Consider the following 26,891-nt stretch of genomic DNA (forward strand, 5'->3'; position numbering starts at 1 on the left):
ACGATACGATACGATACGATACGATATGATATATGATATGATATGATATATGATATGATATATTATGATATATGATATGATATGATATGATATGATATGATATGATATGATATGATATGATATGATATGATATGATATGATATGATATGATATATATATGATCTATGATATATATGATATATGATATGATATTTAAACTTGATTTTAATTAGATTTGTGTTTAATTTTAAATTGCTTCTTTCAGGCTTTCTCTAATTCCTATATTTTAAGAACGAGAATGCAATTTTATGAAGCTTGATTAACAAAAGCAAGAGGATAATAATAATAATAATAATAATAATAATAATAATAATAATAATAATAATAATTTATTTTAGCCGGCAGAGTTAAGGCCGTAAGGCCTTCTCTTCCACTCAACCAGCAAAAAGTATATATACATATGCATGAACTTACAAAGAATTCAACAATGTGATTTAGATGATAGTTACATGTATACAAGAGTTATTTACGAATTAAACAACAAAATACTATGAACTATTAATTAAACACTGAAATAAACTGTGTAGCAGAATTAAGCTAAAATACATAGAATGTTAATATATTTTAAATAATATTAGATAATAGAAAGAGATTATTATGAGACAATTTTGAAAATACAGCACTATCAGGGTGATGTCTAAAGAAAGAAGTAACAATGTAGTCAGTGATAGTTTAAATCAGTATGATTGGAGTGAAATGCTAATAAGGTTATCTTTTAAGCTGTTTTTAAAGGTGTTTGTTGTCTTGCAGCCCCTAATACTTTGTGACAAGGAATTCCATTGACGCGAGGTGGATATTGTAAAAGATGACGAATAACACAAGATATTACACAAGAAAGAAATAATGGAGAAGACAGAAGGTTTTTGTTACTATTCATTCTTGAATGTCGAGTCAGTAAATAAGAATTAGAATGCAGCGTCAGTTGAATCAGCGCCTTACAGAGTCAATTTTAATTATTAAAACGAATGTCGGTTACAGTGTTACCAATTATGTAGATTTTGATTTTATTGAAATATTTTCTTAACACTCGTTTTCAACTACAGTGAGTGATTTTTCACAAAGTTACAGTACAAAATAATCACTTTACGGAACAATAAAGGGATGAAAAAGTCAGCTGTAAGTACTCGGAGAATCCGTAAAATCGGGATCAAATTTACATTATTTTGGTGAGAAAAATTACACACATCGTTTGGTATCTATAAACTACAAACGCGAGCACACAGGGAAAAAGCTTATATTTTCCATTAAATATCGCATTAATCGACTGATATTTTTAATTTCTGTGACTTCGTTGCCACTAATCGCGTTCCGTGTCGTGTCTCGCACTTCCTCTGGCTGCTGCAATTGGCTCGCGGTGTGTACCCTTCCTTTTCAGAAGCGCAGGACGTGTCTGGAATCAAATTCTCTTTTGATAAACCGCAATACTTCACGAGTTCCAACATGCGTGCTGATAGACATATAGTTCGACCGAGACATTGTCTTCAGCGCGTGGTGGTAGATTTAAAGTTACAGTGACCTTAGGTTCGATCTCCGACGGGAAAGTTTATCTTCCTCTCCAAGAAACTGAGTGTGAATCCAGTTTGTTTCCTTCGTTTTGTGTGAGTACTGTGATTTCTTAAGCAGTGATATTGTTCCATGCTGACCACATAAAAAAAACTCCACATTTTTCTTCCTTGCCACTAATAGGACGATAAATTACCGGTCAAAACCTGATCATAGAAAAAAATCATTTTAATAAAGTTATTATTATTATTATTTTATTATTATTATTATTATTATTATTATTATTATTATTACTATTATTATTAGTCTATTATTATAACTATTATTAATAATAATAATTACTCACTTACTTACTTACAAATGATTTTTAAAAAATTCGGAAGTTCATCGCCGTCCTTACATAAGCTCGCTATCGATCCCTATCCTGAGCAAGATTAATCCAGTCCCTACCATCATATCTTACCTCACACTCAAAACCATTTTAATATTATCCTCCCATCCTCCCACGTCTCGGCCTCACCAAAGGTCTTTTTCCTTCTGACTTCCCAACTAACACTCTATATGCATTTCTGGATTCATCCATACGTGCTACATGCTCTGCCCATCTCAAACGTCTGGATTTAATGTTCCTAATTATGTCAGGTGAAGAATACAACGCGTGCAGTTCTGTGTTGAGTAACTTCCACCATTCTCCTGTAATTTCATCCCTCTTAGGCGAAAATATTATTATTATTATTATTATTATTATTATTATTATTATTATTATTATTATACTGAAACTCAGCATACTAAAACTAATATTGTAACATAAAAAATACGAAAAAATAAGAAATTAATTGTCTAAAAATAGTTCTGATAATGGACTTATTATTTGTAGGCCAAGAAATAATTATATTGCAGTAATGATAGCAGCGTTAGAATAAGAAAAAGAAAAAGACGAACGTAAGAAAAACGCATAAATAACGATTATATGGGAAAGAAGAAAATGTTACAGTATTCTATTCTAATACTGGGCCTAATAGGAATATTGTACTAACTTCACGTTACCTGTTTCTTTGTGTGTTTCAGTGTACGATATGTATGTCGAGCTATAGTTCTGACGCACCGTAAGCAATGCCAAAAACGAAGTGAAGGTGTTTCGATATTCATTCCGCCATCCAAATCGCTCTACTTGCATGGGGATTCTGTCCCCCTTTGCACCTGCTCCTCGCACACACGCCTGCGAATATCGACATCAGATCGAAATCCTTCGGAGAAATTAGGTCTTCAATTTTGCTTTTAGTATGTCACGGGGACCCCGACGAGTGAAACACGGCGTCGTGAGCCGGTAGGGGGAGTACCTGATATAAAAGCTGAATGTCGTACTGATTAGGTACTCATTTACTGTCCAGCAGTGGCCGGTTCAACGTCAAAATTATCATAATATTAATTTAGCATTTAAATTAATCGAGTTTGGTAAAGCATTCGGCAACAAAAATGAAAAGGCACTTTTTGATTTCGCTAATTTTAGCGATTCTCGTGTCTGCTCAAGCATATGAAATGTTATCTGAGAAAGTGCAAGATAGTGCAACGATGCCAGAGATGTCAGGTACCACGAGCGGCATGGATACAACGATGGACGATACCGTACCGGTGTTGTCCCAACCGGAAGCTATGCTTCCAACGATTCCGATGACGGAAGCAGTTGTTGCGTCGCAGATGAAGACGAGTGAGCCAATGATGGCCGAGACGGAGCCCATGACGATGGCCGAGGCTGGACCAGAGCAGACGATGGAAGAAAACATCAGAGAAAATGAAGCTTCACTCCCAGAAGAGGAGAACGGCAGGTCGTGGTCTGACGTGTCAGCTGCTGACATGATCAAGAGGGCCTATGTGGAGTGCGTGCAGTACGGGTCCTTCACCTGTGTGAAGCCCAAAGTACTGTCCTTCCTGAGTGCCGCAGCCAAGAAGGACAGGATCATGCTCACCGAAGATCTGATCATCGAGAAGACTGGACGGTTCATGGAACAGCCTTATGAGTTCGAGCGTCCGCTACAGGTAGGTTCATTCAGACTTAGAAAACAGTGTGATTAAGAATTCAGGTTGCTGCAAATAGCCTATCGTTATTACTAGTCCAATTGTGAGTTTACCAAAGAAAAATCGATTGCCAATGCCTTGAAAGTAAGTCTTTATAGCATCCCTGATGACGAAAATGTCGTTTTTCCAAAGTCGTTTGTTTTATTCCCGCACCTGATAATGTTACATTACTTTTACACGTTAATTTTTGTGGTTATCCGAAAACTCTGAATTTTTTTAGAAGAATTCTTCGATCGGAGGCATAATCCCGTACATAAAAATTAATTTTAACTTACTAACTTACATACTTACTTATTGGCTTTTAAGGAACCCGGAGGTTCATTGCCGCTCTCACATAAGCCCGCCATTAGCCCCTATCCTGAGCAAGATTAATCCATTCTCTATTATCATATCCCACCTCCCTCAAATCCATTTTAATATTATCTTCCCATCTACGTCTCGGTCTCCCCAAAGGTCTTTTCCCTCCGGCCTCCCAACTAACACTCTATATGCATTTCTGGATTCGCCCATACGTGCTACATGCCCTGCCCATCTCAAACGTCTGGATTTAATGTTCCTAATTATGTCAGGTGAAGGATACAATGCGTGCAGTTCTGTGTTTTGTAACTTTCTCCATTCTCCTGTAACTTCATCACTCTTAGCCCCAAATATTTTCCTAAGCACCTTATTCTCAAACACTCTTAACCTATGTTCCTCTCTCAAAGTCAGAGTCCAAGTTTCATAACCATAAAGAACAACCAGTAATATAACTTTCAGATTTTTTGACAGCAGACTGGATGATAAAAGCTGATGTAACCCGTTCAATTCCAAACCCTCTCTGCTATCCTGGACTTTCCTAATGGCATACTCTAGAGCAAAGTTAAAAAGTAAAGGTGATAGTGCATCTCCTTGCTTTAGCCCATATTGAATTGGAAAAGCATCTGACAGAAACTGGCTTATACGAACTCTGCTGTAGGTTTGACTGAGACACATTTTAATTAATCGAACTAGTTTCTTGGGAATACTAAATTCAATAAGAATATCATATAAAACTTCTCTCTTAACCAAGTCATATGCCTTTTTGAAATCTATGAATAACTGATGCACTGTACCCTTATACTCCCATTTTTTCTCCATTATCTGATGGATACAAAATATCTGGTCCTTTTAATTCATTTAATTTTAAGACAAAAAATTAATTACACTCTTATCTCACTCTCTCGCAGAATTTTGGGTATTGCACCTTAATATTCGGAACTTCATTTTGCCCATGTTCTAACCTCAGGAAAAAAATTGGTATTATCTAAAGAGCTACCTGTCCTGTTGGCTCTAAAAAAATTTCCGGCCGTTTCCTGCGTACGTCAAATTTTTTAGATAGCTCAATTGGCCCATACTAGTGGCTTAAGCTTGTACCAATCTCTATCCATAATCTACCGTATACCATACCCCTGTTACAAGAGTGAATTAAAAGATTTTAACTCACTCTCTTCTTAAAAACTAACTCATTACCGATAATAAATTTCACATATTCATTTATGGCTTCTTCACAACCAACACATTACTAAGAAAAGGCCTACAAATTAAAATTAAAAATTTTTATAGGCCCTGCATTCTAGTGTAGATAGTAGTAATGACAAAAATAACGTATAGCACACGAGAGTAAAATATTTAATGCTCCAGTGGAAATTATCACCCTCAGCTTCGTCTCGGGAGCTAAATTTTCCGCTCGCGAATAAAATCTAGAATTCCCAACCATACCATACTTATAATGTGTTATATAATCTTAACTCAATTCGTTGCAAGGACGTGGGGTTTTGAAAGTTATGACATAGGCTAAGTATGAAGTTCGTACCAAAACAGTAGATTTCAGCTGAGTACAGCGCTCCCTATTCCTGCTCACTACAGGCGATACGCAGTTCACAAACAACGCATAGTACCATTCTGTGGAGCTGTATACAGTCATGAATAGGTTGAAGAATTTTATTTCATTTCATTTCATTTAGTATTCTGCTTAAGGGCAGGTCTTTCACTGCCAACCCAGCTTTCTCCAATCTTTCTTATTTTCTGCCTTCCTTTTCGTTTCTTCATATGATCCTTATCTTAATGTCGTCTATGATCTGATATCTTCTTCTATCCCAAACTCTTCTCTCGTTCACCATTCCTTCCAGTGCATCCTTCAGTAGGTAGTTTCTTCTCAGCCAGTGACCCAACCAATTCCTTTTCCTCTTCCTGATCAGTTTCACTATCATTCTTTCTTCACCCATTCTTTCCAACACAGCTTCATTTCTTATTCTGTCTGTCCACTTCACACGCTCCATTCTTCTCCATATCCACATTTCAAATGCTTCTATTCGCTTTTCTTCACTTCGTCGCAATGTCCATGTTTCTGCCTCATACAATGCTACACTCCATACAAAGCATTTCATTAGTCTCTTCCTTAGTTCTTTTTCAAAGGTCTGCAGAAAATGCTCTTTTTTCTATTAAAAGCTTCCTTGGCCATTGCTATTCTCCTTTTGACTTCCTGGCAGCAGCTCACGTTACTGCTTATAGTACATCCCAAGCTGTCCACTTGCTCTACTGCCTCATTTTTCTTCCTATGACCATGCTCTTCAGTTTGAAGAATAGAGTTAATTTATATTAATATTTTAGGTTCTGAACAAAGTGAGCTATTCTGTTATTATTGTATTATTTATGTAATATTTATTATCCATGATTCCAAAAAAGTAATCTCATTTTTTATTAAATAATCGTGCAAACAGGAGTGTGTAACACGTTTATTTTTTTCCCGGATTATTATTCGTTAATTGCTGACGTCTCGTGCTGCTATGCATTTGGTTACGTTACAGTCCAAGTTCAACATCGGAATTACGATACGAACTTCCTAGCTGTCAATAGAAATTAAAAATATTCTTGAAAACAATTATGGGTTTAATATTATATGCCACATACGAGACACACTATTATATTCATAAATTTGTTGTTCACCTAATGATTTTAAGATATACTGTGTCATATTTCAGATTTGCTTCAGTAACATTTGTGACGTAGAACGAATATTTTCAGAATAATATTGCTTTTTATTTTTTTCTGAACATAAAAGAGTATTTCTTTTAATAAAATAAAAATGTTCACTGTTATTTGTTATAATAATGCTAGAATCATAATTGTATAGGACTACTTTGTTATTTTTATATGTATGGGTAAATTACTTTAGTTTGGGATTACAATTACAAATTATTGTTTTTTTATATTATTCATTTATTATTTTCTTGTTCCAAGGCTTTGGACGATTGGAGTACATGTTTGGTTACTACCTGGCTGTATTACATGTTTGTCGTTCTGGTTCACTGTCATTGAGAGTTGCGCTACTAGACTTTTCATTCGGTAGAGATATAGTCCAAGCTCACACAACTTAACAGCTTTGGTACCAACTTCCTATCTCTGGTTATGATGCCTGTGACTTGCAAAAATATAGAGAGTATTGTTGTCACAACTTTCTCTTTTTCATAAGATAGTGTACACCCCAGTTAATTGAAAGTGTTTACTTGTTGTATAATTTTATTGTTTATAACTATTTGTATCTTACATATCTTGGCTTCTAGTTTAATATAAAGAGGTTAAACAATTAGTTATTCAACTTATCGCATCCGCCCATTTCCAGTTTGCCTGGAACTATACTAGATGTTATAGTAGTGAATATAACTGAAATTCTTAGAAACGGACGAAACATTGCCTTGTAATGTATAATGTAGGGTAAAGTTGCCTAATGCCGTTATATCCCTAATCCCGTGATACTTTTTTAAAACTGAATGTCAGTCAAAGCTTTGCAGTTCGACCATAGCGACAGAAATCTTTCTCGAAAGAGTACATCTTTCAGCTACTTTTGAGACATCGGTGAACTTCCTAGCAAGATACCCAATCCCGTGATATTAAGTGAAAAAAATGTATCACGGAATTAGGGATATCACGACATTACCCTACCAGTAACTATATGATCTGTGTTGTCAGTGGGACGGATCCAATTCGATGAGCGCCGACATACTGCTGGAGAAGATCGACACCTTCCTGAGCAATCACGAAATGAAGCTGCGCGTGCCCAAAGAAATCGTTTCAGGAGAGTTAGTGCCCTTCGTGCCAAAGTTCCTCCTGCAGAACATTCCAGCTGAACTTCGAGTGCCTCTTTCAGAAAGCAAAAGTGTAGGACAAGGTAAACCCTAACTCAGCCGTAAGTATATATAGCAATCAATAAACCGATCAAATATGTTTAAATTGCATTTTGATCATTAGCATTAAACTGCATTGCGTTCGTAGCTCGACCAGACCGTCCTGCGGCCTTGGACTGGGTGAAGATTGGCGCGCCTGCTGCCAGAGTAGCGCTGTAGCTACCGCTGACGCGCCAGTGAGGTCCGGCCGAGCTACGAACGCACTGTATAAGCAAAAATGGCGAGTTACATGAAATAACAATTACTTCATCTGTTTTTATTTATTATTTTTTTTTTGCTTAAATATTGTTTCAAAGTGTGAAATGTGACGTATACTTAGGCCTATATGGAAAATATATATACATTACTTTCGTATTCAGGAGGCCTCAGGTTCAAATTCCAGAATGTGATTGTGGGTTTTAGTGGCTTCCTCGGTCATAAATAAGGAGGATTTAATTATTATTTAATTATCTCAAAAGCCAAATACTGGATTGGTTTTCACAATTGATTCGCAAAACCTTGGTCCATAATTTTAGACAGTGGCTATGTTTGTAGACTACTCAGGCATGGCTACTAGATGGCAATTTACACTGGGTACATACTGATAGATGTCAGCACGTCGTAAGTACAATTTCGCGAATTGGTCCGTAGACGGCAGTAAAATGGGAACCAAACATATCAACTATGTACCATTCCCAACAGACAAGAGAGTCGCGACTCGCGATACAATCTCTCTGCTAACACGACTAAGGAAAAACATAATGTAAACAGAAACATATTAAACGTTTTGAATTCATAAAAGGAACATTTTTAAGAATGCTACATATGTAAATTAAACTGAAACGCAAACAGTGAAGAATAAAACACTAAAAGGAAATTTTAGTGACTCAACATTGAACTCAAAATGCAAAAATATAATATGAAGATGATTTGGATAGACTGTACTAGAAAGCTATATGAATTTTAACTGATGTGGAGAAATAAAAAGAACGCTAAGACAATAAAACTTGGGCAGAAACTCAACTAAAATGTTGTGAAGTGGTGGCTGTCCCTATGCTCGTCTACAGCTGCGAAAAGTTTACCATACAGCCGATGGAAGAAAAGTAGAATCAACGGAACAGAGATTTCATCATTTGTTAGCTGGAAAATCTCTTTGAGAGAAGCAAAGAAATTCATATAGGTCTATTACATAAAGGAACTGAAGGTAAACAAAATAACTGAGGAAACATGCTAACCGTTATTCTACAGAGATGGACCTATGAGATATCAAAATGCACGCAAACTCCTATAAAAATATTATTATTATTATTATCATTATTATTATTATTATTATTATTATTATTATTATCTTCTTCTTCCGGTTTCATGACTGCTGACGTCGTCTTCCGGAAACCAAACGCCAAACCTCCCTATCCATCCACTATTCTAGTGTCAAATTCTTTGAAGTCATGGCAGTCTGTACCCCTTCTATCCACATCTTTGCTGCACGACCTCTTTTCCTTCTTTCTGTCGGTATCCATCCCATAATTTGTCGTGGTAGTCGTACCTCTGTCATTCTCTTTACATGTCCATACTATGCAATTTTTCTGCTCTATAACGTCAATAATATCTGATTCTTCCTCTACTTTCATAATTTCTTTTATCTGTCTATTTTTTACTCTTTCTTTTCTTGATTTCCCTGCAGATCTTAAAACATTCATTTCTGTAGCCAAAATTTTATTTTATTCCCTTGTAGAAATTTGCCATACTTCTGCAACAAACACAAATTATTATTATTATTATTATTATTATTATTATTATTATTATTATTCTTATTATTATTATCATCATCATCATTATTATTATACATAGTTTATACTTTTCTTTAAGTACAAAAACATTAATTTGTGTGCCTAATTTGAATTTCACAACATTGTCAACTGTTATATTTTGTGTATTGCACAAGACAGGTGATGATTACGATGATGATGATCACAATAATAATGGTAATAATAATAATAATAATAATAATAATAACAATAATAATAATAACAACGAGAATAGTTCGTAAATTTTTTCACTTGAATAACAAAAATTCACATCAATTGAACTTAATTTTAGTCACTGGAATTACGCATAGTATTCTTCCATAAAATTAAAGTAACAATAATAATAATAATAATAATAATAATAATAATAATAATAATAATAATGGTAAAGTGAAATAACTCTTTTACTTATTATTATTATATTTTGGTGATATTTTTAGAATTATTGCTCCTGAAATCTTAGAATTTCTGACTTAAGAAACTTTTCACTTTCATAACATAAACAGCAGGGGCCGTATTCATAGACATTCTTGGCGCGAGCTTCCGGTGAATGATGAGCGAACTAATGTTTTTCGTATTCATAAACCAGTGTTAGCGATATGATATGATATGAATCCCGTACAAGTAACCAGTCGATAGCCTGGGCTAGTTTAGCACGCTCGTAGCGCGGGCTAGCGAAATGTCTATGAATACCACCCCAGACGTTTATAAATGCGTATTATTCTTTTTCCATAAAGTTTTCATCACTTTCATCGTTATTTTTTTTACCATATTTACATTTGCACGTATTTTAAGTCGAATCCCCTATGACTTTCCCACAAGTCACCAGATTGAAGCATTCTGTGTTTGACAGAGCGCGGGATCCTCAAGAAGGTGGTGATCCCGTTCCTGCTGGGTCTCAAATTCAAGGCCTCGGCCCTGATCCCCCTGGCCCTGGCCCTCATCGCTCTCAAGACGTGGAAGGCCCTGACGCTGGGCCTGCTGTCCATTGTTCTGTCCGGAGCCATGGTCATCTTCAAGTTTACCAAGCCCAAGGTGGTCAACTACGAGGTGTACCACTACCCCGCCGCCACACCCGTGGTCGAGCACCCTGCCCCCGCCCCCGCGTACGACCACGGATGGAGCCGCGCGCTGGACGCCCAACCCTTGGCTTACAGGGCGTACGTTCGCTCTTAAACGGGCTGGACTTGTATGTTGTTTCTAATTTAATAAATTATATTTATACCACCTACATCAGCCATTCCTGTGCCTCCGATTCAATGTCCTATTAGTATCAGCTCAGAGATCTCCAATCTTTGAGTAAATCTGCTTGCTAAATTTAGGGGAGAGTCGGGTAGTATCGGATATCGGGTAATATCGGACAGTGAGTTTCTTTCATCTACCATCATATGGTAGTACCTGAATGATATGGTTACGTTTCTCTATGCGACATCACAGAAATGTAACCATGTCAATCAGGTACTATCATCGTGTGGTAGATGAAAGAAACTCACTGTCCGATATTACCCGATGTCCGATACTACCCTACTCTCCCCTAACATTCACTTCCATCATTCCTAAATTCATTTTCAGGTTTTGGACCGATGAAACAGCTAGTACTGTATTATTATCCCACTCAAATGGTTAACGTCGGAAATCCTTTGATATTCATGTTCAGGTATACCGCTCACCGCGTGTCTGTTACTCGTGACTATCTTATTCGCCGTGTTCATCTATTGAAGTTTTGTTATTTCTAATCTTCATTCCATTCAAGCTAACTCCGCATGTAAACAAATGCACGTGCCTGAATCCCATGATACTGGCTACAGGACAAATAGTCTTTTATGGCCCCTAGAACGATAAGTTAATTATACCTGGTAAGGTTTATCTTGTCTCAGTAGCAATAAAACCAAGTCCCTTCAAATGAGGGTGGAGATTATAGGTGGGTTGTAAATTTTCAGGATTCCTTTCAAAACCTTGTTATTGTGCAGGCTACCGGAACTCAGTTTCTTGAAAGACAAGCTCAGTGACGGAACTACACAATACGAAGAGAGATATTTCGTAATTTTATTTTGCGCTACAGAATGTAGCAACTAGTCCCTTCCGACACTGGATGGATGGACGGCATCGCTTCACTTCCCCATCACCATAACAACACAGACGAAGTAAGACATATCTACTTTCTCTCCCTTTTCACAGTGAGACAAGATACATCACACAGACTTTAGTTCCCAGGACCTTTGGCTGAGCGCGCCAACGCTCTATTGACTGAGCTATCCAGGGACTCTATCAGTACCAGGCTCAATTGAAGGGTTCAGAGCCATAGTGGGCCAAGCGCCATTTATTAAAAACGGAGAAAGCAAGGGTTAAAGTTAAGTGAATATTATAGTTTAATGAGGATTGATATATAATTTAGTTTTAATGTGTATACTTTATAGCCTATTACTTGCTATATGTTTCCATTGAATTATGATAATAACTTCATTTTAACCCTTGTTTTCTATGGGTTTAGTAAATGGCGCTTAGCCCACTACGGCTCTGAACCCTTCAATTATTCCCTTTATATGCACATACCTCAAGTGGTTGACAAGCCGTCAGAAATCCAGCATTGAGTGCACACCAAGCTCAACCCATTTGAGGTATGTGGATATAAAGATAAATAATTGAGCCTGATTCTGGTAGAGTTCCTAGATACCTCATTCGTTAGAGCGTTGGCGTGCTCAGCCAAAGGTCCCAGGTTCGATATCCGGTCCCGGAACAATTTTTCCCTCGAAATTATTCAAGTCAGTTCCACAGGGAGCTATACCTGAAAGCCATTATAATTAGTTCCCAGTATGAAAACATAACCTGTTATACATTTCCGAATATTTAATAGAAAACGTGTTATTTTTATAAACGCGAAAAGGAAATGCAATAAATTAAGCAGCTGAAAAAAATATTACTAAATCAATGAAGAAAGAATATAATTTGTAGGCGAGGCGAGGACGGAGCGTTGTTGGAAATGATACGTGATAAGATGGCATGCAGCTACGTCACCACTCACAATGTAACTCAAGCACAGGTGATCGGAATCGATCAGCAGTGGGGGTGCAGAAGGATTTTGCGTTATGTTTGTTGATATGCGGAGTTATTTTATATGGAATGAAGATAAGCTCAATTCAGAAAAGTACAGTGTTTTATACCAGTGAAGGGAGAGGTCAAGGTCAGCAATCAGATCTTATCTTCACCTTACAAGCGTGACGAATATCGGGTACTTGTAGTATACAAAATAATCAGCCAGTGTTGCGAGGAAGATATGCAAGTATTTGTTTCCGATACATCCATAAGCAACTCTGACTTTCCGACGTTAACTATTTAAGTGGGATGATTATAGTTTTATGGGTTATAATAAATGGTTTTCGACTGTAGCGTTGACACATCGAATGAGAACTGAACAGGTCAATTTTATTTCTTATGCTAAATGCCGTATGTTAGAGATAAATTGGTAACATGATCTCGGGGACTGTGTAAGGCCCCATTCTAATTTGAAACATGAACGTATATCTAACGATGATATGAAAGCTAGAAGTCATGCCATTAAATAAGACAATAATTAAAAATACATTTCTATTAGTCCACTTTGAGGGAGGGCACGGCCCGTTCACGTAGGCCGCTTAAGTGGACCCACTGTACCAACAGAAATGGGATGGTGTGCATGCGCTAAGGTTCCCCGCCTTACAGATTCCTCTGCGGGCTGCCTCTGATCTCCCCTAAAGCCTAGAGAATCCCTTCACCTTCCCGCATAGGAATCACCGCGATCCCACGAGCTACAAAAATTAAATTAAATTATGGTTTATTTAACGACGCTCGCAAGTGCAAAGGTTATATTAGCGTCGGCGGTGTGCCGGAATTTTGTTCCTCAGGAGTTCTTTTACATGTCAGTAAATGTTCTGTTATGAGCCTGTCACTTTTAAACATACTTAAATGCCATCGACCTGGGCCGGAATCGAACCCGCAACCTCGAGCACAGAAGGTCAGCGCTATACCAACTACGCTACCCAGGACGACACGAGCTACAATAAAGCCAGGGAAGAGCCGACGGTACACAGCACTACCCCCAACAACTAAAGGCCACATACCACTGCTTTTTTTTTATTGGGTTATTTTACGACGCTGTATCAACATCTAGGTTATTTAGCGTCTGAATGATATGAAGGTGATAATGCCAGTGAAATGAGTCCGAGGTCCAGCACCGAAAGTTACCCAGCATTTGCTCGTATTGGGTTGAGGGAAAACCCCGGAAAAAAACCTCAACCAGGTAACTTGCCCCGACCGGGATTCGAACCCGGGCCACCTGATTTCGCTACCAGACGCGCTGACCGTTACTCCACAGGTGTGGACACCACTGCTTCAATATTGCTTGAGGGAAAACTATGGAAAAAAACTCAAGTAAGTAAGTTTTCTCAAGGAGTTGAATCCGGGCCCGCTCGTTTGACGGTCCGACATGCTAACCGTTACTCCAAAGCGGTGGACTTAACAATACATTTACGTAGCTGGTCAGCTTGCTTCTCGAGAGCCTGATGAATTCATGCGCTTAGGTTTAATATTGGCCAATCCTGCGCTCTATACATGCGGTAATTCTACCCACTCCGACAGGTGACCTGGGAGTCATTCGTGAATCCCATGATGACAGAGCCAATTAGTGTCATCTCCTGATGAGTAGGCTATCTGATAAAACCCCAGGTCCTGTAGCCCCAGCCTTTAAAATTTAGACTAAAAACCCGTAAGTAGACCTTCACCAAAGACTTCAACCAAGACCATTTTTAACTATTTTAGATGTTGGATGAAATGAGAAGGAAGTGGAGAATGTAATTAAAAATAAAGTAGGAGTGTCCCAAAAAAACTTCTGCTCTAGGCTATAACTTATCAGGAATATACTTGCATGTAGAATACGTGAATCAATACTTCAGAAAGAAAGCTATAGAATAGTTGTGGTGGTTTGATTGTTTTGTTTTTCTTTCGGTTTATAAATGAAGGGTATGGGTCTATGATAAGATAATTAATTAAGGGGATGAAACAATATTCCGAAATTAGTCCCAGTTCACAACAAATTCATCATTATGGTTCACTCTATTATTACCTTAAAATTGCAGTACTCGCGATTAAAAATCAAACGAGTGATCGTACAGTTCTGTAGCTGCTATCAATGCCGAGATATTACTGAGAGAGGCCGCACGGCATGGATAAATTTATACACAACTTCGACGTCCTTATGCACGAGAAAGGATAGGTGGCGTCACTGTCCGTGGTCACTGAAGTTACGTTAAGTACTAATAAAATTAGCATTCGGCTGTGGAACATAACATTGTTACAGTAAATATTTTGAAACACGCTATAGGCCAATTTTGCTTCACCATGGATTCCGGAAAGGGTGCCCATACTCAGTGAGGCGAAAGACATTCTGCGTCAAAACCATCTGGAAAGTCCGCTTTCTTCGTCACAAATTGTCATGAAAAGACCGAGAGTCGAACCGGGGGCGCTAGCGGTCAATAACAGACGAGGCCACTACTAAACTTACATCCATAGACCTGTTACCGTACAAGCCTGGGCAGGTCCGTGCAAGTCTGTTCAAAAGGCAATGTTAGGTCTACATATCGTCCAGATTGTGAAGTCAGAGACAGTACGTGTGTGTGTGTGTGTGCGTGCGTGTATGTATGTATGTATGTATGTATGTATGTAATGCCTACCCACTTAATTTAACTGGGAGTTTTATAGGTGCTTTCATGTAGGCCAATTACTCTTTCTTCAAAATGTATAATGTTATGCAAATCAAGCTTTCAGGTATAACTCCCTATAAAGTTGATTTGAATAATTTTGAGGGAAAAATTGTTCCGGGACCGGGTATCGAACCCGGGAACTTTGGTTAAACGTACCAACGCTCTACCAACTGAGCTATCCGGGAAATCTACCCGACACCGATCAAAATTTTCCCTCTATATCCACAGACCTCAAAGTGGGCTGACAACCGTCAAGCAACCAACATTGAGTGCACACTAACTCTGTGTGACTTAAATTGTGGTTTTCTGTTAACGAACAGTGACGTGTATTATGCAAATCAAGCTTTCGGGTATAAATCCCTGTAAAGTTGATTTGAATAATTTTGAGGGAAAAATTGTTCCGGGACCGGGTATCGAACCCGGGAACTTTGGTTAAACGTACAAACGCTCTACCAACTGAGCTACCCGGGAACTCTACCCGACACCGATCCAACTTTTCCCTCTATGTATATCCACAGACCTCAAAGTGGGCTGACAACCGTCAAGCAACCAACATTGAGTGCACACTAACTCTGTGTGACTTAAATTGTGGTTTTCTGTTAACGAACAGTGACGTGTATTATGCAAATCAAGCTTTCAGGTATAACTCCCTGTAAAGTTATATAATGTTATGTTATCAATTTTTATTTTTAGTTCAAAGCATTTTTCTTGAAGCTGAATAATAATTTTTTGTCCTTTAGTCCGAAAAATGCCTTTATTTTACTTCATAAAACATATAATATTAAGGGACATTAAGTGACTCACAAGTTTGCACCTTAACACCCAAAATGGCGTTGATAGCACACACTATCCTAAATTTCACCTCCCACATTACTGAGAATAGCCACACAGATGTGACTGATCTTAAACCACGCCTATGACTCGTCAAACCACATTTGATGATACAAGGCTAAGGGGGTGGAGACGATTGAGGGCTCGCATTATGATTGGAGCTGATATCTCTGCTAGCATTTGGGAAGTTTGCGATTGTTTTTATGTATACTATGGGGGAAGTACAAAAGAGAGACTCACAACGTGGTCAAAATACAGAAGTCTGCTTCAAAGGAATTACATGATTAAAATGGTACAGATAAATGCAGAAACTCTGGAAATTCGGAGTCATTTTCATATTAATCTTTGCTGGAAGTTACGCCAGAAAAGGCCTCCTAGAAAACATTGTTAAGTTTTCCACCGATATGGCGGCACCGACGATGTTAAATTATTGACGGTTGTAATTCACTGAACCTTGCCCTTGATAGCGGTGTTTCCCGTTAACTGTAACAGTGAAGAACTACACCTGAAGTCGTTTTTCCAAGTAATCTGACACCACTGCAATATTGCCAATCTAACACAAGCAAAACTAAACTAAATGCTGTATTACATCAAAGCCTATTTACAAAAATTATTTACTTCTCTATGTAATCACATTTGATCTTTCCGCGCTCGCATGTGAGCAGCTGTGCTGTGCAGTGCAGCGTCCGCTCTATATCCGCGAGCGTGGAAAGATAAAATGTATGCACTATATTTTTCGTAACGAGTCTGAGCTTTTCACCGAAAAAGTTGACAACGATGGTAGCCAATTATTCATCGCATTTGGATCCTTTTAGTTCAAAAGAAACGCTTTAAAATTGCTGAAAACCAGGTCGCGGCTGTATGGCGTATGGTCAATGAAGTCCCACTTGAAATTGAAGCAGCTCAAGAGTGCGTTGCGAGTTGCTATGGCTACATTTATGTTGCACATTCTCAGTCAATATTTTGGAATTGCAAATAATCATAAGAACTTACAAAGTGACACATGGCTTCCCAATTTTACTATTAATTTTAAAATACTGCGCATGCGTGAGTTGTTATCAGTGATCTTGCTGTTACCATGATGGTCATTGGATCCGAGGTTCATGTCCTGCAAAGGCGATGGATGGAGTTTAAAGGACAATAAAATTATAACTTTCTCGGAGAGGAAAGCAAAGCAGTGAAACCCATATCATATTCATAGTATGTGATAAAGCTTGGCTCTGATAGGGGGCTCTAGGCTGCAGCGGTAGCACCACGTTGGGGCGCCAAAATATGAAGCGGTTGGCCTTCGTTGGGGTTGCCAGAATCTGCGACGGTCGTCTGTCGTCGTCGTTGTTGCCCACGACGCCTTTCCTTGCCCTCGGCTGCCAGCTCCGTCGTATATGGAAAGTATCTCAAGGATGGCACGTTGATGTCAGTAATTAAAGATGTACACTAATTAATTTGGGCGCCAGCCTCCTCGAGATTACTCCGGTAGAGGTATGAGATTCCCAGATCAGCTGCAAAAACGGTCGGGACATGGGGTTTGGGAGACGTGCTCGTAGGTTGAAATGATGTAGGCGCACACCAGAAGTTGTTGGTAAGAACTATGAGAACGTTTATTATTATTATTAAGTGTTCGTTTCAGATTAGCAGAAATGCGCGTCCAAATGTATAATTTACTGCTCTCACTTCCTACAAGTTGGTAGACTAATTTCTGAGTTCACGTAATTATATATTTTGTACTATAAAACACCAGTAATATAACGGAGAGTCGATAACTTGTTGACAATTTATTCCGAATGTAATAATAATGATGAGAAAAGAATTCAGGCTTATAATAATGATACAACACACGACTTCTTACTAAACCCACTGAAAAATTCTAAGTCCGTAAATTGTTATCCTTCAGAGTTAGGTACGCCGAGAATATGTGGAGTGCAACCTCTCCGTACGCGTACTATATGCCTTCTGTCTATCTGCCAAATCTACCCTCTACTTTCAACCACCAAACATACAATTCCGCCCTCCTATCTATATATCACGTATCTCTATTAAGAATCCTGATTGGCCATGATTACACTTACGTCACTTAAGACGCATTCTTCAAAAACTGTTCGTTAACTAGAACATCCCCTTACTTCCGGCGTCCTGACAATTCTCTGACATATACCAGATCATCTCTTTTGGAACCTGGCTTGGCGTCATCTACTGACCACCCGCAGGCAAAGTCCATACATTCCCTCATCGGTCAAATCTACGCCTGGACACATGTTTCCTGCCCGCGTAGCGTCGCTTCAACCTTCCTGTCCACCTGTTACTTCCGCCTCACATTCTGAAACTTCCTTACACGTCCATGCTTACTATCCATATGAGAATATTAACACGAAATACTAATCTAATGAAAATTTCCTCATCCTGTACGAGGAACCATCTCAAGGCATAACTTGTCGAACATTTCTTGCTCTGAATAACTTCTACAGTCAGCTTATACGGTATGCTACAAAAGAAACGACACTGAAATTATTGCTTATCTGCTGTCCACGTTTCCCTAGCAACGAAGTATTTATTTATTGTGTAATTATAATGGTTTTACATATTGTGAATTCACTATTGTATAGAAATTATGGTTCTCACAACAGAGGAGAAGGTGTTCATCGTGGAACATTATTTCCGGTCATACGGAGTAGGACATCAGAATGGGCCAAGTTTGCTTCACGTCAAAGAACAGTACGAAGCGGATTTAGAAAGGAGGCACCAAATAACAGAATAATGTTAGCTGTTGTTGACAAATTTCGTCATACGGGATTAGTCTTATGTCAACGAGAGGGGACAACAGGGTGCCCAGAAACCGTTACCACAAACGAGAATCATGGACGACTTCTCCAAAAGTTGTTACTGCAAATAAAATTTCCTTATAAATCAGTCGATTTTATATCTGGCTGTTATTATGTTAGACCTAACATCCTGGCCTTGCAAGCTACTATTCAAACTTGAACTAGTTTGTCGATTAGATAGGTGTGACACCAAATACTCCCCACTATTACAATTGTTTCGGAATAAGTGCTGTTATAAAGATTTTATAAGATATGTGAATTATGTTCACAAAAGTTGTAATCTGAACACATGATATAATTTCTCATAATTAATACATTTTAAAATGCACGTTTTCCTGGAAAACTATTCAAAACATAGAAAAACGGTACTCTTTGCTCCGGCATTCTTAGAAATACAGTATGTACACATCATTATAAGTGTTTTCTTTCAGTTCTAATTTTGTTTTCCTGGCTGTCTCTCTTTCAATTAATACATTAGCTCTCACATGTTCCAATTTAAAAATTATTTCACTTCTTTGCAATTAAGCCAATTCTACTGCCATCATTTCCCTTTCAAAAAACCCGCACTTAATACCCATATTTCACTTTTAAATCCAAATACATTAATGTATTTGTAATGTAATATCTACTATGTATTTAGCCTATATCTAATTTCTTTTTTATGTTGTATGTAAGAAACTTCCATGTAATATGTCAGTTTTGTGATAAATATGTATGTAATTTCTATGTAATATATTTTTGTATGTCATATGTGTGTCATTTTTATGTACTACGTATTTTTTGTTTCTGTCGCGTGTACATTAGCTATGTAGGCCTACTCGTAATATGTCTGTTCTTATGCAATATGTTTGTTTTTTGTGTCTGTTTAATTTCTGTTTAACATTCTTTATTATTATTATTATTATTATTATTATTATTATTATTATTATTATTATTATTATTATTATTATTATTATTATTAAATATGTACCGTACTTCTTTATAAGGATAATAAGCTTTTATGTCATATGTATGTAGTTTTATGTAATATGTCTGCTTTTATGTCATATATCTGTTTCTGTGTGTAGGCCTAATATATTCTACAAACTCTTGCATGTGATGTAATTGTCTATCTGTTGTAAGTTATATGTATTCGTTAGTAACATTTGTGTACTTATTTGTATCTCAAATGTATTTAATTATAACCATAATATACCTTATGGTAAAATATGGTACAATAAATTTGGACATTAAAAATAAAGTATTTAAATGTTCGAAAAATGCGGTATATTATCAAGGAAGGCCGGTATAAGAAGCCAAAGGGAATTATTTAAATATAAGTTTGCATATTCAGATTTATCGTTTTGAATGTACCAGTACATAAGAAGTTGGTTGATGCCCTCTAGTTTTATTTGTTTTCGATTTTACAGAGATTTTTATTTTTTCGAATGGGGTTAAGTGGTGGGGTGTCGCAAACAAAGTTTTCTCCCAAAAGTGGATGGCGTCTCCAAAAAGTTTGGAAACCGCTGCTTTAGAAGATGGAAATCCTCTTTACTGCAGTGGAAAAATTAGAATATGATGGTGGCAGAGAAACCTAAGTAAAAATTCTCAGAGAAAATCTATCTCACAGCTAATATAAAACAATTAGCTAAACAAATAAAAATTATCGTAGAAAGACTACCTCACATATTATATAAAAAAAAATGCGAACAAAAACAAAATGATCATATTACAAACAAATGATCAGAAATTAAATATGCTTAAAGAGAGCCAATGAGGTCACAGATTATAGCTAAAAGCTTTAAAAGATCAATACTACTTTCTTCTACATTTACAACAGCCAGCCTGTTTATAAATAACAATATTAATATGTTATTGGTAAATAATACACTGAAGATATCACTCAATGGAAGTGCTAATGATGTAGTGACACTTGAAAGAAATCGAGACTTGGGTATCAACCTACAAACCTTATTGCATGACACGACCTTCCATCCTTTTGGGAAGTGTCTATTCTTATATTCAAGTCACACAGCATAACACAATAAGAAACGCTCTAATTTTCCGACTCATGGCGGACATTAACACATAACGCACAGGAATTCAGGACGGTGGCTTACTCCATCTCTGTTCAAATTGATAGGGTTCCGTGAATTTCTTCTCTCAAGTCGCATCTCTCCTTCTGACCTTGATCTAATTAAAACATTAATTAAAAGACAGTTAGTAATCCATTCGTATTAGCAGTATAGAGCCAAATAACAGTTAGAGAAAATAATTACTCTGCCAAAAGGTAGTGAAACAATTGAAGTCATTGATGTCCGGAATGTCTGATTGTCAATTCTGATAAGGTTACCGCCAATCCCGTCTGGTGCTACAAACAACGATTATAGGAGACAGATGTGGTTCTGGAGAATCACTTGTGTTCAAACACAAATGGAAAACGATTTACTTTCTACTTCCGGTTTCCTTACGAAGAGTTGCAGTAAAGTTCTCCCAAGTGTCTACGTAACATGTAAAAGTGGGCGTATAGGGGGCACGGCGTTACAGTTCCACAGTCCCAAACGCGCAGAATGGGAACAAGAATGTGACACATCATAAAACTGCAAATTTGCGCCCACTGGAAGAAAGACTGACAACAATATTAAGTAGATCTAAGCTGTGCAGTTAAAGGTCAAATTAAACTACTTTCTCATTGTTTGTACAGTACGAACTTTAAAAAGAGAGAAAATATATTTCAAACCTTAAACTTTTACGTTGCAGTTACTCATCTTACGTGGTTTTTGAGAGAATTATTGTGTAAAAATTGTAAAATTATAAATTTAAAGATAAATGTGTGTTTAACTTACTAATTTTCAATCTGAGATACAATAATCACTCAAAATACAGTCTGATCCGTTTGGGTATGGATAATATTAATTTATTTTTATAAAGATATTATGATAGTAGGAAAAATTTCTTGCTGGTTATATTATGATTAAAATATGGGAGTTTCCATATATGGCAATCAATGATGCTTAATCTGAAAGGACAAATAAAAATGGTAGATGATAAAAATGGCTACTACAAATAACAGCGGGCACAAAGAGTTCTTTGGTATGCTAAATATGAGAGTGTTAAAAGAGTTCAAAGGGAATTTCAACGTGAATATGTTATGTGTAATGTACCTAAATACGATTCCATAATGTTGTGGTATTTAACATTTGTAGAAACAGGTTCTGTGTTAAAAAACATGCAGAAGTTCGCAGGCAAAACCCAGTACGAGAAGCAGCTATCTATTGGCTTGGTCCCCAAACTCCCTAGATCTAACCCCTCCTGATTTCTTCATGTAGGGTTTTGTTAAAGACATTGTCTATTCACAGAAACCCAGGAACATTGATGATCTGAGAGTAAACATTACTCAAACTTTTCAACAAATCACCCCTCTTATGTTACAACGGACATGGGCTGAAATGCATCATCGTTATGAGCTGTGCAGGGTGCGCAATGGGGGTCATGTTGAGCTCTGAGGAATCTCCCATATTTCAGTGTTGTATACATAGTGTTTTGAAAAATAAAGTTTAGTAGTAAAATGTTTTGCGGTGTTTTTATTTTATGCATGCCCAAACGGGTCACGCTGCATGTTGAAAACACAGATTAAATTAAATGTGCCAAAATACGTTTACGTTTCCATAGTAATACTATCGATTACTGGTAAAATTATTTCTGGGAATAATAAGTTAATAGGCCTAAGTAGTAAGTTTCCTTCTCAGGCAGGATTCGAACCACGAAAGTCTTAGTTATCAGTCTATCGTGCTCTGAGTGAACAAGGTTCTGAAATCAGCTACAAGAGCCGGTCCGGTTCTTTTTTTTTTTTTTTTTTTGCTACTACTGTACACTTATAAGTGCTTATTAATTTTGTTAATGAAATGGAATAGTGAAAACCAAAATAAATCTCTTCACAGTAATAAGTTGCTATTATGTTTTAGGTTTCAAGTAGAAGAGCTGAGTCTAAAGCCGTACGAGAAAATGCTACTTAGATGAATATAGGAGTTTCGACTGACAACTGCATTATATCATGTTACATGCAATACTGTGACAGTGTAACACTTGAATGCGTTCCTTCGTGTCAGAGTGTTAATATGGCAAGTATAACGGATCAGCTTGATCACTTTCTATTCAGCTTGAACTAAGACACGGCTAAGTCATGCACAGACGTCGCAGTGCGAAGAAAGCTAAATGAAGAATTCTTCATTAATTCTATAATTATAAACTTATGTAATGCTTGTTATAATGGTAAAAAAGAAAGAGCGAAAATAATAAATTAGGAGAAATTAATCAGAGGTTATACAATTCAGTAAGGCATATATGAAGGGTTCAGAGCCATAGTGGGCCAAGCGCCATTTATTAAAAACGGAGAACGGAAGGGTTATATTTAATTGAATGCCATAATTTAATGAAGGCTGACATATAATTTAGTTTTAATGTGTATACTTTATATTACTTGCTATATGTTTCCATTGAATTATGGTAATAACTTCATTTTAACCCTTGATTTCTACGATTTTAGTAAATGGCGCTTGGCCCACTATGGTTCTGAATCCTTCATATCCTATCAAACTAAATTTACTTCCACCAAACAGCTCTGAGCATAAATGTTAATGGGATGTACAAGAACTAAATAATTCGTTGAGCAACAGCTCATGAAGGACCAAGAACGACCACATGTCACTGAAGAGGTTAACGATCATCTAACCAGTATAGGCTACAGTGTGATCATTACAATGATTCGTCTAGACCTTATAGCTAGTTTTTGAAACCGGATTTCGCTACCTATCGTAGCTTCCCAGTTTCTTTCCCCGTTCATTTGTATACATATAAAGCAAAAAGATGTCATATAACTGTTCAGCAATGCGTCTGTCAAAACTGGATGATAACGAATTGAAAATCACATGAAACTTTCTCCTTCAGAATTTTCACAATAGCGTAGGGATTGTAACCGGTGCGGTCTGTGAGCCATAGCTGTACTGCACATTTATGTAAACACTGTTAGGTCTATCTCAAGAGAGCCTAGCTGATACACACCTACCGCGACCTACCACAATTGCAACGGCACCAGAACATTCTAGTGTTGGAAGTTCAAGACAGGCGTCACGCCGTACATTCGTGATTGACGAGTTGCATAAGTACCGGGCATTAATAGTACACAAAAAGTGAACAATTAAAATTGCGAAACGTAATACGCAACGTGTGGTCTTTTCCTACCTTTTCCTACCTTCTGTGAAAGTGTTATGGTTATTGGAGGCGAGAATGTGACAGAATTCCCTTGTCAGACCTCGGAAAAAAAGAAGAGTAGTAGTATTATCTGAAGATATTACACAATAAAAGTCATCCGTCAGAAAAAAAAAAATGTCGCACAAGCTAATGAAAAAAAAAAAAAAAAAAAAGATTTGAGATTTGAAGAAGTCTCTATAATTGCGTGTAACGTCTATATAGGAATTCGGTTAAATTAATAAAATTAGGATAAATAAATACAGTTTTTGATAAGATTAAAGTGTATCTAATGAACGGAATGAAATAAGCCATGAATAACAGGCAATCGAATACAGTAGAGCATCGATTATCCGAAAGAATTGCGGTCGGGGGTGTTCGGATAATTGATTTTTCGGATAACCGATCATTTACGAAAACAAATTGTACTGGTGTCATAGGGGCAGTATGAAACAAAGAAACACTGATATTAAACACAAAACTGTATAGCCTATAGTATATATTTTGTAATCACACGTCTTGCAAATAACACAGAAAAGTAACTAGCCTAGTTTGACAAGTTCATAACGTCCATTAAAGTAGGCCTACAGTTTCGGAAAAGAAATCCATTTTTTTTTTTGCGCTAGCGAAACTTCTACATAGCGCGCGCAAATTCAAATTTACCGACTGGAACACTTTCGGTTAACCGATGTTTCGATTGATTGGTATTCGCATAATCGATGCTCTACTGTAATAATAACTTAATAATAATAATAATAATAATAATAATAATAATAATAATAATAATAATAATTATAAAGATATGTGTGCAATGTCCGACGATACCATTGTATTTCACCGTTTTTCGAATCTTTATCTTGGCTCCGACTCAACAACCGCAGAACTTTACACTGTCTTTTTCTTTTCTTTGGAATTCTGCGGTATCGTCTTATGTATTTATGTTCCAACCATAACCTAAATACTCGATCTCAGATCACCGGTACATTAAGTATACCTCATCATAACACTTCCGCTACTCTTCATCATTCACCGTTTCAATTGCTCGTCATTGGAACTCCCTACCTAATACCTTAAGGGGCTGTCAGACAGTGATTACTTTCAGAAGCGGTTGTCAAATAGACAGTTTAGAATGTGATCTTTCTTAAAGGAGAGGTAGGCAGAAAACTTCAAAAATAAAAGAAAATGTTCATTCTCGTATCTTCTACAATTTTAATCGTATCTGACTGAAACTTGGAACAATTATTTGAAATGACTTGAGTATTTAATGTGAATTGATTAAGGTTTTTTTGTTGATTACTTGCAAAGATATTAGAGTGTTTCTTTTTTGGTACTCTTCGTACGGTTTTCAAGTACACTTATTATCGATATACGATCAAAGAATTGCTATATCCATACATAAAAACGATCTATATTAATACTTAAGTTTTTAACTGCAGTAACTTGCTGGTAAACATTTTCATTAATTTTTTGTGATTTTTTATTAAAAATATTAAGTTTTTTAAAATTGCCCGAAGACTTAGGTTAAAAAATCACAAAAATCAATGAAAATATTTAACAATAAGTTACTGCGTTAAATTCAATTCAATTCAATTTATTTTGGCCATTAGACATACAGTTTTAGACTTCGTCACAATACATTGAAAACATATAATACATTTAAAAACACTAATAAAAGAAACGCTAAAATTTAAATAATACAATGAAAACATGAAATAATTTGAAACTTCTAAATTAAAGAAAACAGTTCACTCTTAATATATTAATTGTAACTAATTGCAATTAAAAGTATTTATTAAAAAACAATTTCATACAAGTTTGTGTTGAAAAACTCAGCAACAGAATAAAAATGATTATTTAATAACCAATTGTATAATCTAGTTTTGAAGCTATTGATTGGTAATTTATAGTATTGACAGGGGAGCTTATTATATAATTTCATCCCCGTAATTAAAACGTTTGTGTTGCTTTTCTGTAATCTACAATATGGAATATTAATTTGTTCGCTGTTTCTAATTTCATGATCATGTATATTGGCCACTAATGAGTAATTGTCGATATTTTGTCGAGTGTAAAGTATTAGATCGTATATATACAAATTTATGATTGTTAAATCTGAGATTGTCTGAGAAGTGGCCGACAATGTTAAAAGTCTAAGTAGTAATATAGATCGTTTTATGCATGAATATTACAATTCTGTGACCGAATATCGACAATAAGTGTATCTGAAAACCGTAGCGTACCAAAAAAGAAACACACTAATATTTTTCCAAATAGGTTAATTAACAAAAGAATCTTAATCAATTCACATCAAATACTCAAGTCATTTCAAATAAATGTTACAAGTTTCAGTCAGATATGATTAAAATTGTGCAAGATAAGAGCATTTCTTATTTTTTAAAAAGTTCTACTCACGTCTCCCCTTAAAATACATTTTTTTATATATAATTTTTATTATATTATATACATTTTCTAAATTATTTTAATAATTACTTCGAATCACGATGTTGTAATTGTTTGACTCTAAGAATTATATATAACTAAACTTGTCTTAATGTTGCTATTATTATTATTATTATTATTATTATTATTATTATTATTATTATTATTATTATTATTATTCTTGAGAATAGAGAAAGTTACACAACGCAGAACTGCATGTATTGTATGCCTCACCTG

General features: G+C 36.4%; 2 protein-coding genes across 3 annotated transcripts in view; one reads left to right on the plus strand and one right to left on the minus strand.

The window, feature by feature from the left end:
* Window positions 1-26,891, minus strand: part of Osi24 (Protein) — a 226,835-nt gene that overhangs the window by 168,460 nt on the left and 31,484 nt on the right. The window lies entirely within an intron of this gene.
* Window positions 2,899-10,838, plus strand: LOC138697734 (uncharacterized). Its single transcript, XM_069823214.1, has 3 exons — window positions 2,899-3,579; window positions 7,606-7,804; window positions 10,461-10,838. The coding sequence occupies exons 1-3, from the start codon at window positions 3,019-3,021 to the stop codon at window positions 10,781-10,783; spliced, it is 1,083 nt and encodes a 360-aa protein (XP_069679315.1). The 5' UTR covers window positions 2,899-3,018; the 3' UTR covers window positions 10,784-10,838.

Source organism: Periplaneta americana, chromosome 4 (assembly GCF_040183065.1).
Source record: "Periplaneta americana isolate PAMFEO1 chromosome 4, P.americana_PAMFEO1_priV1, whole genome shotgun sequence".
NCBI classification, from domain to species: domain Eukaryota; kingdom Metazoa; phylum Arthropoda; class Insecta; order Blattodea; family Blattidae; genus Periplaneta; species Periplaneta americana.